The sequence below is a fragment of the Talaromyces atroroseus genome (assembly GCF_001907595.1).
Source record: "Talaromyces atroroseus strain IBT 11181 chromosome Unknown scaffold_16, whole genome shotgun sequence".
Lineage (NCBI taxonomy): Eukaryota > Fungi > Ascomycota > Eurotiomycetes > Eurotiales > Trichocomaceae > Talaromyces > Talaromyces atroroseus.
In genome coordinates this window covers 411077-430726 of record NW_017971448.1, presented here as the reverse complement: position 1 = coordinate 430726, position 19650 = coordinate 411077, and the positions used below count along the sequence as shown (strand labels likewise).

Genomic DNA, 19650 nt, shown 5'->3' with positions numbered 1-19650 from the left:
AACCGATTTCCCTAGGTCCGGTGCTCCGGTCATCTATCGCGCTTCGTCGCCTTTACACTCCCACCATATCCGATTAATAAAAATGGTTCATAAGGTTCTCTTTTGGAGCGGTTTCGGTATGCTATACGTCGACTTCTCTTATTCAACTTGTGAATATTCCCACTAATACGATACCGTCTTGCAGGCATCGCCGTCCGCCTCTGGCAACTCGGTATCGAAATGCGTCCTCTTCTGGGCAAAGAATCCCTCTGGGTCTACCCACTCTTCGCTGGCGTTGGTGGAAGCTTCGGTTATTGGTTGCAGGGTATTGAAAGCAGACAACAAAAGATCCTTGCTGAGCGACGAGAGGCTATACTTGAGAAGCGCCGAAGACGTGACCAGCGGGAGAGTCTCTTGTCTAAGACGGAGGAAGCTGGTGTTCTGGCTGCGGCATCTTGATTGAATATTTCTTTTTTTATCTGTTAGAAAGGAAAATAGAAGGAGGAGACACTAATTATCGGATGCAGCTTAATACATGAAGGAGGTGTATTAGACCAAAATTCGTTTGAGGATCATGATCAAGTTCCTCGATTTGTACCACACGAACCCGCAAGCAAAACCATTGTCAGAATTCAGCGGATTCATAGGTCATGTATTTCATTATCAAATAGCGAGAAGTGTTCGATGAATTGTACCAGTGGCTTATATCTTCAAACTATTCGACATACCTAACTTCGTCTTGATGTTAAACCAGGGAGTTTTACCTAGGTACGATGGAGAAGTAAGGCAGAGAAATATATTTAGATAGATATTAGGATATGTACAAGCATCGCCCATTAAAATTACACTTTGTCTACATCAAACTGCAGAGTTACCTCCCATTTCTGCCCCCCAGATCCATAGCCCCCTCCAAGCCGATTCCTTATCAAGCTTGTGATCTTTTCCCGAAGTTTGACCAACGATTCCTCGGTGCCCGTAACTCTCAGCTTGAGATTGGCCATGCATAATCCATAATGAACTTGCCAGAACCTGGCATCGTCAACAGCGGTAACTGCAGGATCGGCTTGAATGTCCCGGATCACATCATCGACACCGTTGCCAGAGAAGGACATGAGCAGCATTGACCCCAGCGTCATCACAATACGTGCGCCTAAAATGCACATGGAAATAGCCATTGACATGGACAACAGCTTGTCTAGATAGTTGTAAAGCGAAACAGAGAGCAATGGCAAAATGAGAAGCAAGGTCGAACAAGAAAGCGTGAGGAAATGAGATGGGTTGCTAAGAACGGAAGGGAGCGACTCAATATATGCGAACCGCATGGATTTGCCAATGCGCGCATGATTTTTGAGCCCAATTGCAGACACTAGGGTAGAACCAATTGCGAGAATAGCCGTGACATCAACTGAACCAGTTGTGGCCCGATCATGTTCATGCGAATGGTGAGGCTGGTGGCCCGGGGACGCTTCAAGCCAATGCTGTAAATTGTGGGATATCAAATCAAGGCCCATAAATACGAGCAAGACAGATGCAGCAAAGCCAGCCAGCACCTCTGCTCGCTCCAATCCGAAGGGATGACGCACACTGGACCGTTTCCAAACCTCAAAATTACCAAGCACATCCACAATGACGCAGAGCAGCGCACCCAAAGAGTCGAATAGAATAAGATGCGAAAGCGCGGTCATTGCCAGAGAGCCATGAGCCGACCCTAGCGTGTATCCAGCAATTAACATATGACAAACGCTCCACCAAAACCTGGTGGTTTGATCCTTAGACATGCTGCTCCGACATTCCTTCAGGGTTGGAATCGGCAAAGAGGCTGGCAATGCTAAGGGGGCTCTAGGTGGTGGTTCTAAGAAGATCTGATGCGATATGCTGCTGTGTTTGTACTTGTGACCGCGTCGCTGGCCAATGTTCTATCTCGCAGTCAGTCACTGGCGCTGCTGCTCACATATCCCAGACATACCGATTTCATAATCGGCGTCTTTGCTAGCGCCATAGGCTGAAAGTTGAACGGATTGGAATCAACCGTCCCCGAGCCAGCATGGCTATGAAATCCATGAGTCGGGCTCGTGGGAGTACCCGGAACCGACATATTGGTCATATCTCCTCCGCCTTTCGCTCGTTGGGTTTGCGCAAAGCTGGGAATAGGGGAGAGCGCATCGGGGTCGTATTGTTGTTGCATTGGAGGCTGGCTTGTCTCTTCGCTGTTGCTATCTGGAGGAGGAGTCGGGGTCCTGGGGGGCTTGGGAATGGGTAACGTGGAGGCCATTGCCATGGATTGAGGATGTTCTGCAGTAATCACGATTAGCTCATTCATTTCTTGACGTGAGATTGAATAGACACTCCTCAGAGAGTCGCAACTTACAATCACTCAGTCCATACGTCGAGCTTCGATAGCGTCGATGGACGTTTGGCGTTGTCTGGATTAACAGATTGAAGTTGAGCCAACTCCGCGCGGCCCCGGTCTGGCGCCAAGCCAAAAATGGTTCTTTCGAACTACAGACTGGCATGACCAAGTAATAATGCCAAATCACTTATCATGGAGCATAAATGCTTCTCATCGCGACTAGCTATGCTTATGTGAGTATGTCATTTTCTTTCCCTGGCTGGTTGGTGCGCGCAATTCAATGGTACATGTACCTGGAATAATTCGTCCGTCAAAGTCTTCGCGACGCTATATTTCGTGAACTCGGCCTTGTGCTCCACTCTAGGTCTTTTCAATTGAAATGAACAGGCTTGACATTGTTGTCGCCTTATCTTCTAGGAGGTCTTGGTGCTTACTTTCCTTGGAAGACAACGTCGAGGTTGGATCAACTACAAAGCAAAATGGACAATTATATGATTTGCGGCAAAATATATGTGAGCAGCAACAGACGAGACTCATATGTCAGGTACCTAAATAGTGGTTTTGCACCGGACTGTGATTGTGAAAACTTCTGGAGACACGGATATGGGATGCAATATCTTGCCTTTTGAACAATGTGTTTTAACTTCTTAAGCCAGTCGAGAGTATCTGTGAGCGATTTCATCTCACAGCATTATTAACCACCTATTCTAATCAGCAATGATTTCCACATATGCCAGGGTAGGTGGACTTCATAGGAGCCTTCCAGTGGGTGATAAATAGTCCTATGGTTGCGAATATTGGACGTTGTTCTCTTCAGTCACTGTTCTTATAGGAACTTTATTGATTGTGGTTATTTTATATTTCTAGTGCCCTTGCTAGCTTACTTTTAGAAAGCTCATTGTTTCCAACATGGTTGGTTGGAATGATTCGACAAGGCCAATGTTAGGGTTTTGTTATTGGTAACCCTAAGGCAACGGCCCTGGAATGCTGTAACAGGAACTTGCACGTCACATGATCCAGTCCAAATAGAATATGGACCGTGTATTATTCACTTCCCATGTTACTAGATATACAAGTCGATGTTGTCTCTACGTACAAAGTGAAATGCTTTGCGAGCTAGGATGTCAATTTTTTTTTTTTTTTTTTTTTTTTTTTTTTTTTTCAGTAAACATGTAGAGGATCACTAAGGAGTGTCAAGAGCACATCATGGAATTTATATAGTACCCTGCCCAGCAGTAGATGGCACAGTGCTGATAGCGGTGTAAGCCTCAGCGCTTGCGATGTTCTTGCCTTCAAAATTCACCAAGAAACCAGTGTCGGCTTGATCGAATGTGCCGGAGCTGCCGAAGCCATTGACCACGCAATCGCGACCCAGGTATGTGCTACACACTTCATTTGTAGTGGAGTCCGGTGAAGTGAATAGTTCGCCATTCATCGGAGATTCGACGATAGTGTCAATATTTTGAAAGACGTTACCTTCAGCGAGAACATAACCGCCGGAACCGATTTCAAAGGCATGGCCAGTAGAATCGTACCAGTAATTATTGACCTGGTGTGGATGGCTATCAGCCACCTGCTCAGGCTAGTAGAAGAAAGGAATTACATACTGCATGAAGTAATGTGTTACCTTGGATCTTGGGGCTGCGGCCGCTGAAGTGGTAGATGTAATTGCCTTTGAGCGTGACAAGATCACTGTCCCCATCTAGATAGATACCCCAGTATGTATACCCATCGCATGTCGCGCTGTAATCCGTAAGACCATCGAAGAAGCAGTTGGAAACGGTTACTCGGTTATCGGCGCTGGTTCCTAGAACGAGATGCTGACGGCCAACGCGTGCGGTCTAATGGGAAAACGTCAGTCAAATTGAAAAGACGATCGAGCTTGCTTGGTTGTGCTAATGTACCGTAACATGGTCAATCCAGATCAAATCAGCATCATCTACAGTAATAGCATCGCCACCCCAAACGTATTTGGGGTTGATGTCCGTAACAGCGATGTTCCTAGAAGACAGTTAGCCTCTTGACGATCAGGAGTAATGCAGTGCCATTGCTACTCACTGGATGATGATATTGCTGGCACCGCTGACGATTCGCAACCCTTTACCCTTAATGACACCGCTAGAACCAGATCCTAGGATTGTCTTATCGGAGGCGACAGTAATACCCAGTATTCCAGCATTGTCACTAATGTTCCATTAAAAGCCATTTCTCTCGACGCATTCACGGAATAAAGCAAGGAGTTAAGAGACATACTATGTCACGGTGGCAGACGGGGCATCCGGTTCGTAGTTGGTACACCAGCCATTTTGGTTGATGGCAAGCTGGCACGCCGAATCAGTGCCCCATGGAGCACAGCCAGTTTCAGTAGTGGTGCCCTCAGTATCAGTGAAATCGAAACTACCCGGAGATATTAGTGGTGGTTCTGACGAAAAGATCTACTCTTCCCACTCACGTCCTGTCTAAAACGATGACACGGGCCTCTGAGTCTCCTAGATACGAGACCAATTCATCTGTGGTGGTTGGATATACAGCAGTGGCACTGCCGCCTCCGGTGACCCCTTTGGCAAAGCCTTCTGCTGATCCAGAGACGCTGATGCCAGCCGTGCCTTTGAAGACACAGGCGGCCAACGCAGTAAGCACATGTGTATATCTCATGATGAACCTAACCAGGCTTGACCCTCTGTTTCAATTCCGGTTTGATTTCTTGTGTTTGTTGCGCAAAGTCTTCTTATATACAAGTAGCCAAGAAACCTCGGAAACATAACTCCCACCATCATTTCGGAGCATCGCTCATTTTGGAAGTGCAAGCAGGATAGATTAGTAGCGGAGCCCATGTACAAGCATTCCACCAGAGACACAACAGACCTCGAGCCCGCGTTTTCACCCATGCCAGTTATTAAGCTCACTAGCCTAAACCAAACCCTTCCGAAGCCCTAAAACACCCTACCTAATCCACCCTTGATACCTTTTAATATATCCCTAACTATGATGTGGGTGCAATTCATCCAGAATAAATACTTTTTCCGGTGGGACTCCGGTGTGTTTCAGGCCAATTCATGTATAACTGTGGTGAAGAAGAGCATCCCACTGAACAAATTTTCTTTCTTTTGGTATTTTGCCGAAGCCTCTTGGAACCTACATGTACATCAACGGTCTTTCAGACGTAGTCGGCCCATCAAAACGGCCATTTTCATAAAAATTGCGAGTTGATTGTGGAGCGTCATTTGTAAGCGAGAAACTGTGAAACACTTAATTACGGAGTATGGAGGCTATGTTAAATCCAATCAATCTTCGGAGTGTGGGTAACGACCAGTACACCAAGCCTCAAGCTTCAAAAGTATGGGTACGTATATCAACAGATCTTATCAACTGAAACTTCAACTAATATTAAGTAAAACTCTAAATGCCTTAGTTAATAACTTAATATAAGAAAGATGTTTCTAGTACAGTATAAGGATGAACCCACTGTAAGAACCTTAGTGCCTAGTGGACAGCGAAAAGGGGTTCTGCAGATCCGAGAGTCGAGAACTACCCAGGTCCCCTAGGGTCTTGATTTGTGCAACTACGATGTCCATCTCTGTTCAAATAAGGTGAATCCAGGTCCGTGATGGATGGCATTGAGGGATCATCCGCTTTAAACAGTGACTCGTTCCTCTCCGTACTCCATGACCTCTTGCTTCGACCTATTGCTTCCATACAAACACCACGAAACTCTGTATCAAAAGTCTCCCACAAGCGCTTGCAAGGATAACGAACCACAGATATACAAAAGCCAACTCCGGTTCGGATTGCAACTTAGACATCCTTCGATCTGGATGAGTTGATGAAAGAGCCCAGTCATCCTTCAGGGGCGTCAAAAGGGTGTATACACGGTATCCGGGACCGATGACGCGGTAACACAAATGAAATACTGTGGTCCAAGAGACCGTTGGCAGCGGTCTCCATGACCTGAGATAGTTGTAGCATGGAGGGATAATTTCGAGCGCTATGATATCGAGTGCGCAAACGTCGATCAACTTTCTTCCTGTAAGTGCATAGTATCCAGTCCACAGAAAGACCAAAGAGTCGTAAACAGCGGTCCTACACATGTACGCAGTGTATAGGGTTCCTTGGGCTATGATATATCGATAGTCATGCATTCGGTGTAGGTGAATACCGCGACTCCAACGAATCTATAGTAATCTTTAGCAGAGGGTCTTGCTCAAGAAGATTTCAACTCCCACTTGCCCGCTGACCTATCCAACCCCTGAAATCCGTGGATCCAGCGGTCTGTATGGCTGAGTATTCAGAGTATAGTCGGCGCCATCCATTCTTTGCAAGAAGCATAGTGACTTGGATATCCTCGTTGATGACCTGGAGATATCTTAGATCTGTCTTCAGATAAGATGCAGACGAATCAATACCGTTCGATAATGCGAGCCTGGGTATTGGCAACGATACCAGGACGCTACTACTGAACGAAGAGCAGCAATCCTGAATACACACCCTGGACCATTCAAGCATTCAGATCTGCCGATCGCTCCAAGTGCCGCTCGATTGAGGTACACATCGCTCCTGAAGGCAGTTTGGGCCATCTGAGAGATGAATGATACGTGCCCGTTGTTCAGTTGTACCAAAGCTGATGCGCCCCCAGCTTCAGGTTCCGCGGCAAGTACCTGGGAGAGATTTGTGATGGTATTGGGAAGCACAATGGTGTCAGAATCACTTGATCAAAGAAACTCTACACCAAACTGGTCTGCCAAGATAATGGACAAGACCCAAGCGGATAGCCTGATTTCCTTGAGGTCGCGATGGGGTTGTGTGAAGCAGATAGCAACGTTCTCACCTTCTTGATTTACCTTCTGCAAGAAGCCAGATTTTTGGAGCCCCAAGCTCATGTACTTGTATGCTTTCTGAAACTCTGGCACATCCTTTAGTTCCCTGCCTCGTTGGATTTTGGGACGGAAGTCTGGTGTCTCATGGCGGCCTTTCATGAACATTTCACCTATACAACAGCTCAGGTGTATGATAATGCTCTTCCGAAATCTTTTGGGAACTCAAAGATGCTCAAGGTGAGGTTGACGCGGTGATGAACGAGGTTTCAGCCTTGAAATCGATGTGCAATCAGGTCAACCTGGCTATGAACGAGCAAGGAACAACACTCACTACTATCAAGTGAGTTTTGATCGAGATCAAATTCTCAAAACTGTTGCAGCATCTTCGTCCAAAACAACGAACATCGTACTAAATCTTGTCATAGATCAAACAGTTTTGCAAGTGCAATCCAGTCAGTCCAAGATTCAATGGACCGTTCACGCAAGGTAGTAGAGGACTTCCAAGATGGTATTCAAAACAGATTGTTCAAATCAATGAACGGACAGCAGCCAGCAAAAGTCAAAAAGTCAATTTGGCTGAAAGAGAGAAGCAAGGTCGCAAAGCTGCGGGAAAATTTGAGAGCGTCCAGGTTACGATTGTGTGATATGTCAGCCTGCCTTCTGCCTCGGTTTAATAGAAATGAACGTATCTCACTGCCAGACAGGTTAAAATCTTTCCAGATGGAGTATCAGATTGACAGTCTTTTGGTCCAGAGCAAGGCAGACACAGTGCGGAGAACCGAGGAAGGAAAATTGCTCTCGAACACGATAACAAAAAGCCACAACAAGCTTGTCCTCCTTGAGGCCAACATGCTTTCAGAAATGCGAGCTTTGCGCCAGGTTGTGGAAGATAACACCCATGTAACCAATCCCAGGCTTCCGGCGAGGCTGGATCAAGAACGAAGTACAGATCAGCTCACTCGGACAGAGATTCAGACACGCCATCCAGACATAACGCGACGAGACCATGGATGTCTAATAATCAGCGCCAGGCCATTGCGGTCTCAATCTACCTCGTGCAACAAACTTTGGTGCGAATGCGTGTGTCACAGACCCGGTCTTGTGCGAACTCCATCGTTTATCTCCAACGTTATTGGCAGTCTGCTAGTTGGATACTCTGATATTCCGCATCTTACACCATCATGCAACATTGCTGCCTGTAGAAAGCGTCGTCGATTGCCGTCCTTGAGAGTCAACTACTTCTTCCCCCATTGGGTTCTGAGTCGTGTTATCACGACTACCTTGATGTACAGTTCGCGAGATGGGCTAGATATACATCGGATACGAGTAGCGAGGATTATCCCGATATCATCGGCGATTTTTAGACATGTACAGCAAGGGGATGTTGAAGCGATAAGGAAACTTTTTGCGAATGGTCTCGCTTCACCGTATGATGTCGACCAAGGTGGATTCTCAATATTATGGGTACCTTTGTCCTGCCTCCTCAATGATCTGCCAGTCATTTGCTTAAAAAAATTCATGTAGTTCACCCTTGATACACCAACACCGAGCCTTGTAGAGATTTGCCGGCTGCTGCTCTCGGAAGGAGCAGATCCCTATGAATACGTAAATAAAAAGCAAGTTTCCATCGCACCAGGCACAGCTCTTGGAGATTTGGACACTTCGAATCAGACAAGTTCCATGCAAAGAAGGAAACTGACATCATCTCAGGAATGGATATCTCCCCTCCTTCGAGTCAGCGTGGCAATTAATACTCGGCAAAAACGTTGACGAGCAGACAGCAAATGTGCTCAAGGTAATGTTCGACGACCCGGACCGAATGAATGATTTCCAATTCTCCCAATTACACAAGCGCGTTCTCAAGCTCGATGGCCACCATTCCAACCCCATGAATATTGACTCACATTGCGAAATCGACTACATGGACGCATTTGGCAGAACGCCATTATACTGGGCAATCGAACGTGGCGATCTAGCGGCAGTTTTAACGCTGTTAGGAGCAGGAGCAGGTCCAAATATTCCCACTCCGCGTGCCGGATGGACCTCCATGCATTTTGTTGCTCGCTCTCACACTGTAGATGAAGAGATAATTGCTGCTCTACTGGACACGGCGCACAAGCTAATGCTTTGGACTGTAATAACCAGACGCCACTGTCTAGAGCCCTTCGACATGGTGATGGTGCTGCAAAAATAAAAGCTCTGATTGCTGGAGGGGCTGATCCTAATCTTCAGTACGACGAAACGAGATGGACGGCCTCGCACCTAGCCATGTTTTTAGGGCGAACTGAATGCGTTCGAGATCTGTTGGAATCTGGCGCAGACTTCTCGCTCAAAACTGTGATGGGAAGCAATGTCGTTCACTTCGCTGCAAGATACGGCGATTTGGAGATGGTACAATTGCTTCGAGAGTTTGAATCAATACTGGGAAAAGCATTAACTGAGTGTCCCAGGGATACCCTACATGACCTTCAGGACTTTCGTCGGGAAAGGTACATTTCGGCAATTACTGACACATGGTGGTCTGTATGGAGTGACCTGATAAGGAAGGAGACTCTTGAGCAGTCAATCAACTATGGGGCTGTTGCTGAACCGCAAACCGATACAAATGATCTAAGCTGGGAGGATGAGGCTGATTACGAAGATGCTGTTGAGTATTTATGATTTATTCGAAGCTACAAGAGCGATATCAGATGCAATACTTAAAGAATTAATACATTCAATGCGTCGTCCAGGTTTCATGGGACAGATTTGTGTCTAGCACTGTGTTACTACTGGACGGGAAAATGCAACAAGCTTGGAGGCCATGTAGTGCAAGTAATTGAAGATGCTCCCACGGCGCAGAGGCCTTTCTCAACAAAAGCCTGGAACACTCACTCGGAATAGAAAATGGCTTCTTTTTTGCTTCTCAACTCCCCACAGTGATATATAACTCAAGGTTCGAATTTGAATATGCACATATTGCAGCAACGCTCTCTAACCCTCTCGTACCCATGACATAGCAAAGGTCATTCCCGAGCTGCCTATACTCTGCCTAAATACCTCAGACTACAAGCAATACCTACCTGAGGTAAGCCCTCTAGACAACATGCCCGCTTCGGTAGGGATTGAACAGAGCATGACATCTTCCAGATGTTGGCAGAGCACCGAAAGTCTAAGAAAATCCTTTTCACGGCTAGGGCACCTATATACCTCTACGTACTCCCGGCACTGGGAATGTCAATTTCGTCGGTAAAATTTGATTCACAAGTTTCGTATCAACATCCCAGGGAATGATTTGAATGCTCATCCGTGGCTCATGGAAGGGCTTTTTGGTTCCTAGCAAGCTCCAAAGACCAATTCATTTGCTTCGAGGCGGTATCCCTGAGTGTTAAAAACTATCTATACTATAGAAAGAAAGACGTATGTTTGCTGGGTATACTAACCGGACCAGGACACGAAAGTACTTTGGTGAAACTATATACTCTATGAATATCACTGATAATACACATAATCAAATCTACATGCTTGACAAGATAGCTCGTGCGGTTATCCTAAGTACAAGTATACATCTTGTCGGCAGGGCCCTTAGGTGATTCGTATGCTCTGGACCCCCTTTGTTCTAGTTAGTATACAGATATACTTCCAAAGCTTTTAGGAACATACTGTATTCTGCCTTCCACGATCTTCGGATATCCCATGCCTCTAAAACAACTACGTACTATCAATGCGTGCAACTGCTCCTGTGAGGAAAAACACGTGTTACATCAGCTTAAGCGATGAATCACTTACTTCGACGCCGGCATACATTATCTTATTCTTGCTCTCAAGCACGCTTATGGAAATCAGCGCTAGTACGCACCATGGTACCCTCTCGTCGACAGTTCTCTCAGCCGCGAACATTTTCAAATACCTCCTTCCAGGTGATAGATTCCTCGACTTTGATTGAAGAAGAGAGAATCCCAAGTTACAAAGCACAACAATACTATCCAGCTTTCATAGGGGAGATTGTGAACACCAAGTATCAAGTCATTGGCAAATTAGGCTATGGCTCTAGTTCCACGGTTTGGCTTTGCTGGGATCTAGAGTACGTTGTGCTATTGGAAACTGTATATATTAAGAGAACTCATCATTTCTAGGAATCACCAGTATGTCGCCTTGAAAATCAACGTCAACAGCTCCGCAAGTCATCGAGAGCTGCCCATCTATGATCGTATAAACCAAATACGCTCTAATCATCCTGGCCAAAAATGCCTCAGGATGCTGCTAGATTCATTCGATATTTCTGGGCCCTTTGGTCGACATCACTGTCTTGTTCACCAGCCTTTAGGGATGAGTCTTTACGACCTGCAGATGCGCGCTCGCGACCAGGTTTTCAGCAAGGATGTCCTACGAACGTCTATTCGGCAGCTCCTCGCTGCGTTGGACTTCCTTCATATGGAGGCCCATATTATACATACTGGTAAATAACCCCCTCGCTCCCTTTCCTTCGTTGTGACCTTTAACGCCACACATGAAATTCCAGATTTGCAGCCGAGCAATCTTCTCATGGGAATCGATGATCAATCCATTTTGTCGGAGTACGAAAAGGATGAACTGGAGCACCCTATACCTCGAAAAATAGCCGAAGACCGCACTATCTATCTCTCACGGCCACCCCCTTTTACTTTCGGGCCTCCGGTCCTTTGCGACTTCAGCGAAGCGCGACTAGGAGAGGAGGAAAAATAGAGGCGATATAATGCCAGATGCATACCGAGCGCCTGAAGTTATTCTAGGTATGAAATGGAGTTATAGTGTTGATATCTGAAGTGTTGCCATGGTGGTATGTTTCCAAATTTATAATTCCAAGACCTATAGCGATAATTCTGGAACTAATAGTACTAGGTCTGGGATCTTTTTGAGCACAATCGCATATTCCAAGGCAAAAATCCCGAAAATGGATACGATCAAGTATACCATCTTGCAGAAATGGAAGCCATACTAGGGCCTCCTCCTCTCGACTTCATCAAACGAAGCGAGCACAGTCTTCGATACTGGGATGAAAATGGTAAGTAGTTGATGAGGTTCTTCTTCTACAAACGCTAACACCCAACTTAAGGCAATTGGAGGGGTCTCGTTCCAATCCCCAAAGTCGACCTCGAACAGCTTGAAGAAAGGCTTGGTGGCGAAGATAAGAATAGCTTCCTAGACTTCATACGTGCGATGCTCTGTTGGATGCCAGAGGAGAGGCCCTCTGCTGGAGAAATAATATTTCATCCGTGGCTGATGGAAGGTCTTTTTGATTCCTAGCACGCAAATTTACCTCCATTCAGCTTATATTTGTTTCGAAGCGGTATTCCTGGAAGCAAAGAACTATCCAGATCATAAAAAGAAGTATGTTTATGTTGATGGATTAATAGACACTGCACGGGTAGTGTCTCTAGTCCGCCGTATGTACCGGACCTACTCCGCATTCATGATTCATCGTCCGCTCTGGCAACGTCGGAGCACCGCGCATTGTACAGCCATGCCACCACACCCGATTCTTTCCTGCTGTATCTAGAAGAATTTTCTCTCCCAATCCGTGGTGAAATGATCTCTTCAGCTGGCCTGAATGGATAACCGTGGGGGCTTTTTCTTTTTCGTTGTTGCCGTCTACATCCTGCTAAGCTCGTCGTCCCGCGCTCCCTTAATCGACCAGAATGGAGAACGCGAAAGGCGCCTTGTTCATGAAGAACACAGTCTGCAATTGCTTAACGGATCTGAATACGGTGCCTTTGATCCGAAAGCAGATAAATGGCTTCCGATTCCAGGCCTGAGACAGAATGACAGCTATTCTTGGGATCTGCTGCCCCAGGCACAACAGAGAGCCCGTCGAAATATGCGCCTTGCATTAAACAGTGGAGGCATCGACAGCCCACCGGAACTAGATTCCTCTGATGAAGCGCCCTCAGTGAATGTCTCTTCGCTATCGTTACCCGTCTACCACAACGTCACGGGAAAGCTAAGGGGAGATTGGATTAGGCATCCTTTGCCCCATGAGTCTCATCTGAATGTTACTGCTTTGGTGCAGGAATACGATTTCGTGACACAAGAGTTTGGCCTTAATATAACTGGTGATTCGGGAAGATTGTATGTTGATTTTGTGGAGGGCGATGATCACCAAATCGGAGATCTAGGACTGCCAGTGCGCGAAATCCGCGCGGACTTGGCCATCGAGAGCGACGCTTCGTGGGGCAGCACTTGGTATATGGGTACTTACGGCCTACACTTTCCCGACCAAGGTGCTATCATTCTGACGACGACAAGCGAAAAGTTCGGCGGACTTCTGTCTCTGCCTTATTTTACACTCTCGCAGGATACATTCAATGCTTCTTACAGCGCAATTATGCAAGCGCTTTCAAACAACATCGCTAAAAGACGGAGATTCGAAACAACATTCTTCCCCTTGTCCTCACTTCCCCATGGAGGTCAACCCATGTCCTTTCTCGCACCGAGATGCGAGTATATCATTTATATACAGCAACGCCCAATAGGCATTAGCGGAGGCGCTCCAGGTCAGACAGTATTGGACCAAATTGAAACAGAACTCCGATTCCCTTTGGGCGCTCCGATTCCCCCTCCCCCGATGATGGAAATGTCTGTCGTCATGTTCTCGCCCGACTGTGGGATACTTCTCGAATCGAAAGGTGCGCCAGATTATCCGCCTTCAGAAGGTCTGTACGTTATCGGTCCAAAACAAGAAGAATACAGAAAATTTACGTCACGTACGATATATGCGCTAGGTGCAATCATGGTAGGACAGTTGTATCTGCTACTGCGACAGATAAAAGAAGCCTCTACCCCGTCTACTAGAAGCCGTATCAGCTTCTATACCATCGCACTCATGGCTTTAGGTGATGCGATTGTCATGAGCTTGACGTTGTTGACTTTATTTGCCAACACCTCATTCATTGAGATCTCAGCCACTTCTTTCCTTATATTTCTTTCAGTCTCTTACTTAGGCATGAGGTTCATGATGGAAGTTTGGGCGGTGCAGGTACCTGAGAGACGCAATCAGGACCGTCAGAATGACACAAACAACCAGGATAGTCTCCCCCCTCCTGTCACAGCACCTGCGGCTGTTAGTTCTGGTGCTACCCCTATTGTATTGCCTGACGAACAACCTACGGCCGATGAGGGTTCAACTGCTCCCACAACTACCCCGAGTCCAACTCAAAACACGATGCCCTCACAAACAGAAGTGGGAGCAGATGTGGGAGCGATGTATGCACGGTTTTACTTTGTTCTAGGCTGTGTGGGAATTGTCTCTCTTTGGTCCTTTCTTTTCCCGAGTAAAGTGGGTGCGATATATGCTAAGATTGCCGGCTTCATTTACCTATCCTTTTGGACGCCACAAATCTACCGCAACATCATGCGCAATTGCCGCAAGGCTTTAACATGGGAATTCGTTGTTGGGGAGAGCGTTCTCCGTCTGTTCCCGTTTGTGTACTTTCTTACAGCTCGAGGCAACGTCCTGTTCATTCGTACCGACACAACTACAGCATTGGCTATGGTCGGTTGGGTTTGGCTTCAGGCATGGATTCTTGCCAGCCAAGATATCCTGGGTCCTCGATTCTTCATACCTAACGGCTGGGCACCACCGGCATATGACTATCATCCCGTCATACACGATACCTCTGCATCCGGCACTGGCGATGATCTGGAATCGGGCACTACCCTACCAATTGGCTATCTCCGCGCAGAAGAACGAGATGCTGCAACTGCCAGCAGCTGCCAGGTAAATAAACCACCGCGACCGGAGGACAAGAAGAAGAAAACATTCGACTGTGCCATATGCATGCAGGACATTGAGGTTCCCATCATTGTCTCTCCACATGGTATTGGAGCGTCCAGCATGACTGATGGCGCAAGTAGCATTCTTGGCCGGCGTGCATATATGGTGACACCCTGCCGACATATTTTCCACAGCACATGTCTAGAGAGCTGGATGAGGCTAAGACTGCAATGTCCGATCTGTCGTGAATCTATTCCACCAGTGTAGGAAAAGAAGCCAGATGTACATATTGACGTCATGTTAGACTATTATTTAGTTTTCCTTCTCGGGCAGCCCACTACGATTCTACATTTTGTACGTAACATAGAAGGAAGGAAAGATAAGACGTGATCTTTCTACAATTCTTTTTCTTTCTTTCTTTCTTTCTTTCTTTCTTTGCATTGTGTATAAATTAGCAAAGAGATAACATATCGCAAGCATAACCACCAAGGCAGATAAGGAAGCAAGCAAATGAACAAAGCCGAAGAAGAAAATAAACAGTTCTCTAGTGGTCCTCAACAGACTCCAGATAAGCTTTCTCATCCAACAGACTTTCCAACTCGTTGGGGTCATTGACCTCAATCTTAGCGATCCATCCCTCGCCCTCAGGGCTATCATTGATTGTTTTGGGCTTATCACTCAAGATGGCATTACCATCAACAACCTTGCCTGACACAGGCGACAAGACATCCGAGGCAGATTTGACTGATTCGACAGCTCCGACAGGCTCTCCGGCACCAATTTCGAGATCCGCGGTAGGTAGCTCGACGTAGACGACGTCACCGAGGGATTTGGCGGCGTATTGGGTGATGCCAATTGTTGCTGTTTTTCCATGCGTGTTTCATTCAGTGATCCCATCTCACAAGACGAGGTAGAATTTTTTTCTCTGCAAAAGCAATGCGACTGGCGTGACTTACCGATGCCGTTGTCTGAGAGCTCAACCCACTCGTGAGATTCAGTGTACTTCTTAACCTCGACTGTTATTAGTATCAGCATTAGCAGGAATATTCTATTTTTCAAACATAACCACACCCGAATTGAGCAAGGTAATTTTCACGTACACTGCAAGCTTCTCGAGAAGTGCCTCATGCTTCCCCGCGGGAAAGCGGGAATGGCGCGGCGAGCAGCAAGGGACGCTGGGAAGCGCTGGCAGAGCATTCGAGAGGCCAATGGGCGAGTAACTGCGGCGACAGACATTTTGAAATTATATAATGTTCCGGCAAATAGGCAAGAGAAAGAAGAAAAGAAAAAACTGTAGAGCGGAGAGTTGTGGGAGAAAGAATGTCGGACAGCTGGTGGTGCAAAGCTTAGGGAAGAGGTCCTATCTAATCGCCAGCCAATCAGCGCGCCGGTAAGCTATCTTCTCCGTGGCCATTCGGTCTCCGCAGAGGCTGACGAAAAAATCCGCCATCACCGCAAATCAATCGAATTCGCGCCGTTCGCTGGCAGCAAGTTCCTCCCATTTGACAAGATGTTATACGAATTAATTGCAATTGTGGGTTCTTCTCTCCGTCTTTCTATGTGGTATCCATCGTATGCTGACTTTGTTTCTGCGCAGGTCCGACCCGGAAGTCTTAAGGAGGTCAAGGAGTACGTCGTCGAAATCCTATCTTCGGACATTAACACGATCCCTACTTAGGACTCCGTTATCGCGAAAACTAACCTTGACTTTCTACGTTACAGGATCGCGAAGAATGCCGGTATCCAAGTCCTTCGCTCCGGTGGCGTAGTCCGCGGCTACACAAACTGGGGCACCTTCACACTTCCCAAGCCTACGACAAAGCATCAAGCTCGATATTCTGAAGGCTGGCACTTCATCATGCGCTTTGATGCGTCTGGACCTGTGCAAGCTGCCGTCCGCCGAACGCTCTCTCTCGACCCTCGGATGATTCGTTTCTCGGTTCTCAAGCTGGGCGACAAGCTCGAAGAAATCAACGACGTGCCAGGTCATATCGAATGGAACCCGACCAAAACCAGTCTTGCAGACACCATCAATTCAAGAGAAGCCTTTAGGTCAAGGGATTTAAAGGAGGCTGCTATTCTTGGTTCTCCTCTCCGAGACTCGTCCGAGTAGTTTTAGATAGCGGGAGACTCGTTGTTCATTTCTTTTTGAAAGGCTTTTGCGTACATATTAGGGGTTCAGAAGCTGGAAGTGGTACTTCTGAAATGCTTCCTATCATTCTGGCCTCTTATGTTTCCTCGCTAATAGGAGATGTACTCAATGTATTTTTAGTTTACAGCATTTGCGGCGCATATAATTGGGAAGAAATTTATTTTGTCAAGTATTAACGAAATTAAATGGTGCTCCTTCTATCAAAATACTAGGTGGATATCTCTGCTGTCTAGACTCTGCTGCTGGCGAACCGAATAAACCAAGCAGAAGATAAAGAGTAGTTCAAAACTAAGAAAAGTGCTTCATATTCAAACTATATGAAGCTCCCGCTGTTACAGTTCATTCCAAACATCTTAAACTACCTAGGCAGAGAAAGAAACCATGGGTAGTCCTCCTTTGCCGGCTGCCATAGCCACGCCAACTACAAAGTAAAAATTCCAACACATCGTCCTCGCTCCGATACTAGCTAATCTACCGGAGAAACAGCGGTGGCCTCGTCAACAAAACGAAAGCTAGTCTCGCTAGGTATATATGGAGAACGATGAAATACAAAGGCCTGAACACATCTACTTTTCCACCAGAACTAATTTGCAGAGGCGCATAGTCTCGTCCATTGCGACTGTATCCACTACATCTATTCCAAATTACATCCTTAAAAGAAGTTGAAACAGGGATCTGAGAGTCGAGTAGGCCACATACGCACTTCGCCGTTGAGTGGACATTTTAGGTAATTAAAACTTATTCCGCCAGTTATTGGCTACCTTTATAGGCCACATCTCGTTAGAATGCAATTGGCTCGGATGTAAATACGACGTGCATATGCCCTACCTGAATACTTAGATAGGCAATCTTTCAATGTGTGTAAAGTCTAATGGTCAATTATTCATCGACACGGCAGATAGTGTGATGATGGCCGCGGTAGTACGATGTCACCTTTGGGGCTGCTATTATCATGCAAGGATTTTGAAATGCCAAAACTAGCTCGTAGCCCCACGAACATGATTCATGACACAACAATGATGAAAGAAAATAAGAAAAAAAAGTCCAAAGTAGCGTATTATATGTAGGTTACTAGGTAGTATAACAAGGACAGGTAGACTAGCCTAGATGCAAAGTCTGGAAACAGCTTTCCTAATTAAGTAATCGAACTTCCAAAGGCTTAACTAATCAATAACGATTGTAGTAAACTTTCTATTTCCAGGGAGCGAGTTTTGGATTCGACAATATCAGCATCTGAACCAGACTAGTTCAAGTTCCGTGAAGCCAATAACAAGCATCCGAATAGTCTTCGGTCTGAAAAGAACTGCGTATGATTATATAGTTACTTGCTAGTAGTACAAAATGGTTCTCAACGATCATATGTATCCCATGTGTACCTAGATATACAGATCAATGACCATCAAGAATCCTTTAATTAGGCAACCAAGGTAGTTGCCGTATTAACCGCGCATACATATACCTCTACTGAGTACTACCTAGGTAGTAGTGCATATATATACCATAACCAGTTAGCTGTACTTTGCAATATGTACAGACTCTATAGTACGCCGGCGCTGATCTGGCCCAGAATGCAAGATCGCATCTAATTAAGCTTTAGCTTACGTCTACCGTACCATTCGTATTCAAGATCACACTTACGTAGATGAGCTCTAACAATTTGGAAGTGTATGAATAAATCTTCACTGGTCTTCCTATGGTGAAAGATCATGTTTATTCTGTTTAGAGCTCCAGGGCTGTTAGGTAAAGATAATAAAGCTCGAACCACAGAAGGAATGAAGCAATCATAGTAGAAGCGAGACGGCGAGTAAGACTCCTGGATCAAGAATTTCAATATCAGATATTTGCCTCCCTTCTGAAAGAGGAATAGAGGTAGAAATGACAAAGGCTATATACCATTTGCTACCTAGGTACCTATATCCACACCACTTGAGTCCTCCGTCCCATTCCAGAGTGTCGTTGAGATGCCGAGAAGATTACACCTGCCACGCGCGCCTAGGTAGCAAGGGGAATTATCCTGCATATTACCGCCAAGATAATTTTTTGTCCTCTTGGCATTTTGTCTCCCCAATCGTAACGGTCAGAACGAAGCTGGGGCGTGTTGTCCCAGAATTTACTTGACGTCAGGATAACCGTTACATATCCCGGCTCGGCCCGTCGCCCCGTCGCCCCGTCTCTCCCGTCACGAGGCATTGACCTTTATTCTATTCTCACCTGATGCCATTAGAATAAAGGATATTCTCCGTTGGAGCACATAAATTATCCAGAGATGTACATAGACCATTGATCGGAAGGGGCTCACTGTTAATTTTAAATAGCAAAAGGTCTGAATAAAACGTATATGTAGTGGGTGGTATTTATGTTGGGAAATTAAATTCAATTGCTGAAATGTCTAGTGTGAAAACAAAGTATCTTCTCTTCAGCTTCATGTTGTTGGTATCTATTCTTGGGACTGAGCGAATGGCAGAAGAAGACATTATATTTAACTAGCGAGTCAAATACGATCTCTATTTCTCCGAGATGTTTACCCATCAAGTGGCACCAACAACTTGTGATTCAACGCTACTAACCTAGTACCTAGGTACGTATTTGGTAGTTGCTGAGTATTTTCTTCCTTATCTTGGTA

General features: G+C 46.1%; 9 protein-coding genes across 9 annotated transcripts; 5 read left to right on the top strand and 4 right to left on the bottom strand.

Annotated features, from left to right (window-relative positions):
- Positions 1–82: 82 nt before the first annotated feature.
- UA08_08900 (hypothetical protein) lies at positions 83–438 on the top strand (the record flags this gene model as incomplete). The annotated part of the gene is made up of 2 exons (XM_020263792.1): positions 83–116; positions 185–438. 2 exons carry the CDS (start codon positions 83–85, stop codon positions 436–438), a joined length of 288 nt encoding a protein of 95 aa, XP_020115963.1.
- Positions 439–821: 383 nt separating this feature from the next.
- On the bottom strand, positions 822–2299 carry UA08_08899 (hypothetical protein; the record flags this gene model as incomplete). The annotated part of the gene is made up of 2 exons (XM_020263791.1): positions 822–1895; positions 1946–2299. The coding sequence occupies 2 exons, from the start codon at positions 2297–2299 to the stop codon at positions 822–824; spliced, it is 1428 nt and encodes a 475-aa protein (XP_020115964.1).
- A 1243-nt stretch (positions 2300–3542) lies between these two features.
- Positions 3543–4984, bottom strand: UA08_08898 (putative pectin lyase B; the record flags this gene model as incomplete). Its single annotated transcript, XM_020263790.1, has 6 exons — positions 3543–3902; positions 3937–4170; positions 4234–4330; positions 4388–4513; positions 4583–4726; positions 4782–4984. 6 exons carry the CDS (start codon positions 4982–4984, stop codon positions 3543–3545), a joined length of 1164 nt encoding a protein of 387 aa, XP_020115895.1.
- A 979-nt stretch (positions 4985–5963) lies between these two features.
- On the bottom strand, positions 5964–7308 carry UA08_08897 (hypothetical protein; the record flags this gene model as incomplete). Its single annotated transcript, XM_020263946.1, has 5 exons — positions 5964–6012; positions 6086–6443; positions 6565–6749; positions 6815–6984; positions 7168–7308. The coding sequence occupies 5 exons, from the start codon at positions 7306–7308 to the stop codon at positions 5964–5966; spliced, it is 903 nt and encodes a 300-aa protein (XP_020115894.1).
- Positions 7309–8941: 1633 nt separating this feature from the next.
- UA08_08896 (hypothetical protein) lies at positions 8942–9804 on the top strand (the record flags this gene model as incomplete). Its single annotated transcript, XM_020263945.1, has 2 exons — positions 8942–9217; positions 9289–9804. The coding sequence occupies 2 exons, from the start codon at positions 8942–8944 to the stop codon at positions 9802–9804; spliced, it is 792 nt and encodes a 263-aa protein (XP_020115899.1).
- A 1178-nt stretch (positions 9805–10982) lies between these two features.
- UA08_08895 (hypothetical protein) lies at positions 10983–11847 on the top strand (the record flags this gene model as incomplete). The annotated part of the gene is made up of 3 exons (XM_020263944.1): positions 10983–11206; positions 11259–11581; positions 11645–11847. The coding sequence occupies 3 exons, from the start codon at positions 10983–10985 to the stop codon at positions 11845–11847; spliced, it is 750 nt and encodes a 249-aa protein (XP_020115898.1).
- Positions 11848–11935: 88 nt separating this feature from the next.
- On the top strand, positions 11936–15123 carry UA08_08894 (hypothetical protein; the record flags this gene model as incomplete). The annotated part of the gene is made up of 5 exons (XM_020263943.1): positions 11936–11941; positions 12004–12166; positions 12519–12548; positions 12891–15040; positions 15070–15123. The coding sequence occupies 5 exons, from the start codon at positions 11936–11938 to the stop codon at positions 15121–15123; spliced, it is 2403 nt and encodes an 800-aa protein (XP_020115897.1).
- A 296-nt stretch (positions 15124–15419) lies between these two features.
- UA08_08893 (Glycine cleavage system H protein) lies at positions 15420–16111 on the bottom strand (the record flags this gene model as incomplete). Its single annotated transcript, XM_020263942.1, has 3 exons — positions 15420–15736; positions 15832–15891; positions 15976–16111. The coding sequence occupies 3 exons, from the start codon at positions 16109–16111 to the stop codon at positions 15420–15422; spliced, it is 513 nt and encodes a 170-aa protein (XP_020115896.1).
- Positions 16112–16385: 274 nt separating this feature from the next.
- Positions 16386–16988, top strand: UA08_08892 (hypothetical protein; the record flags this gene model as incomplete). Its single annotated transcript, XM_020263941.1, has 2 exons — positions 16386–16504; positions 16598–16988. The coding sequence occupies 2 exons, from the start codon at positions 16386–16388 to the stop codon at positions 16986–16988; spliced, it is 510 nt and encodes a 169-aa protein (XP_020115903.1).
- Between the last annotated feature and the right edge of the window lie 2662 nt (positions 16989–19650).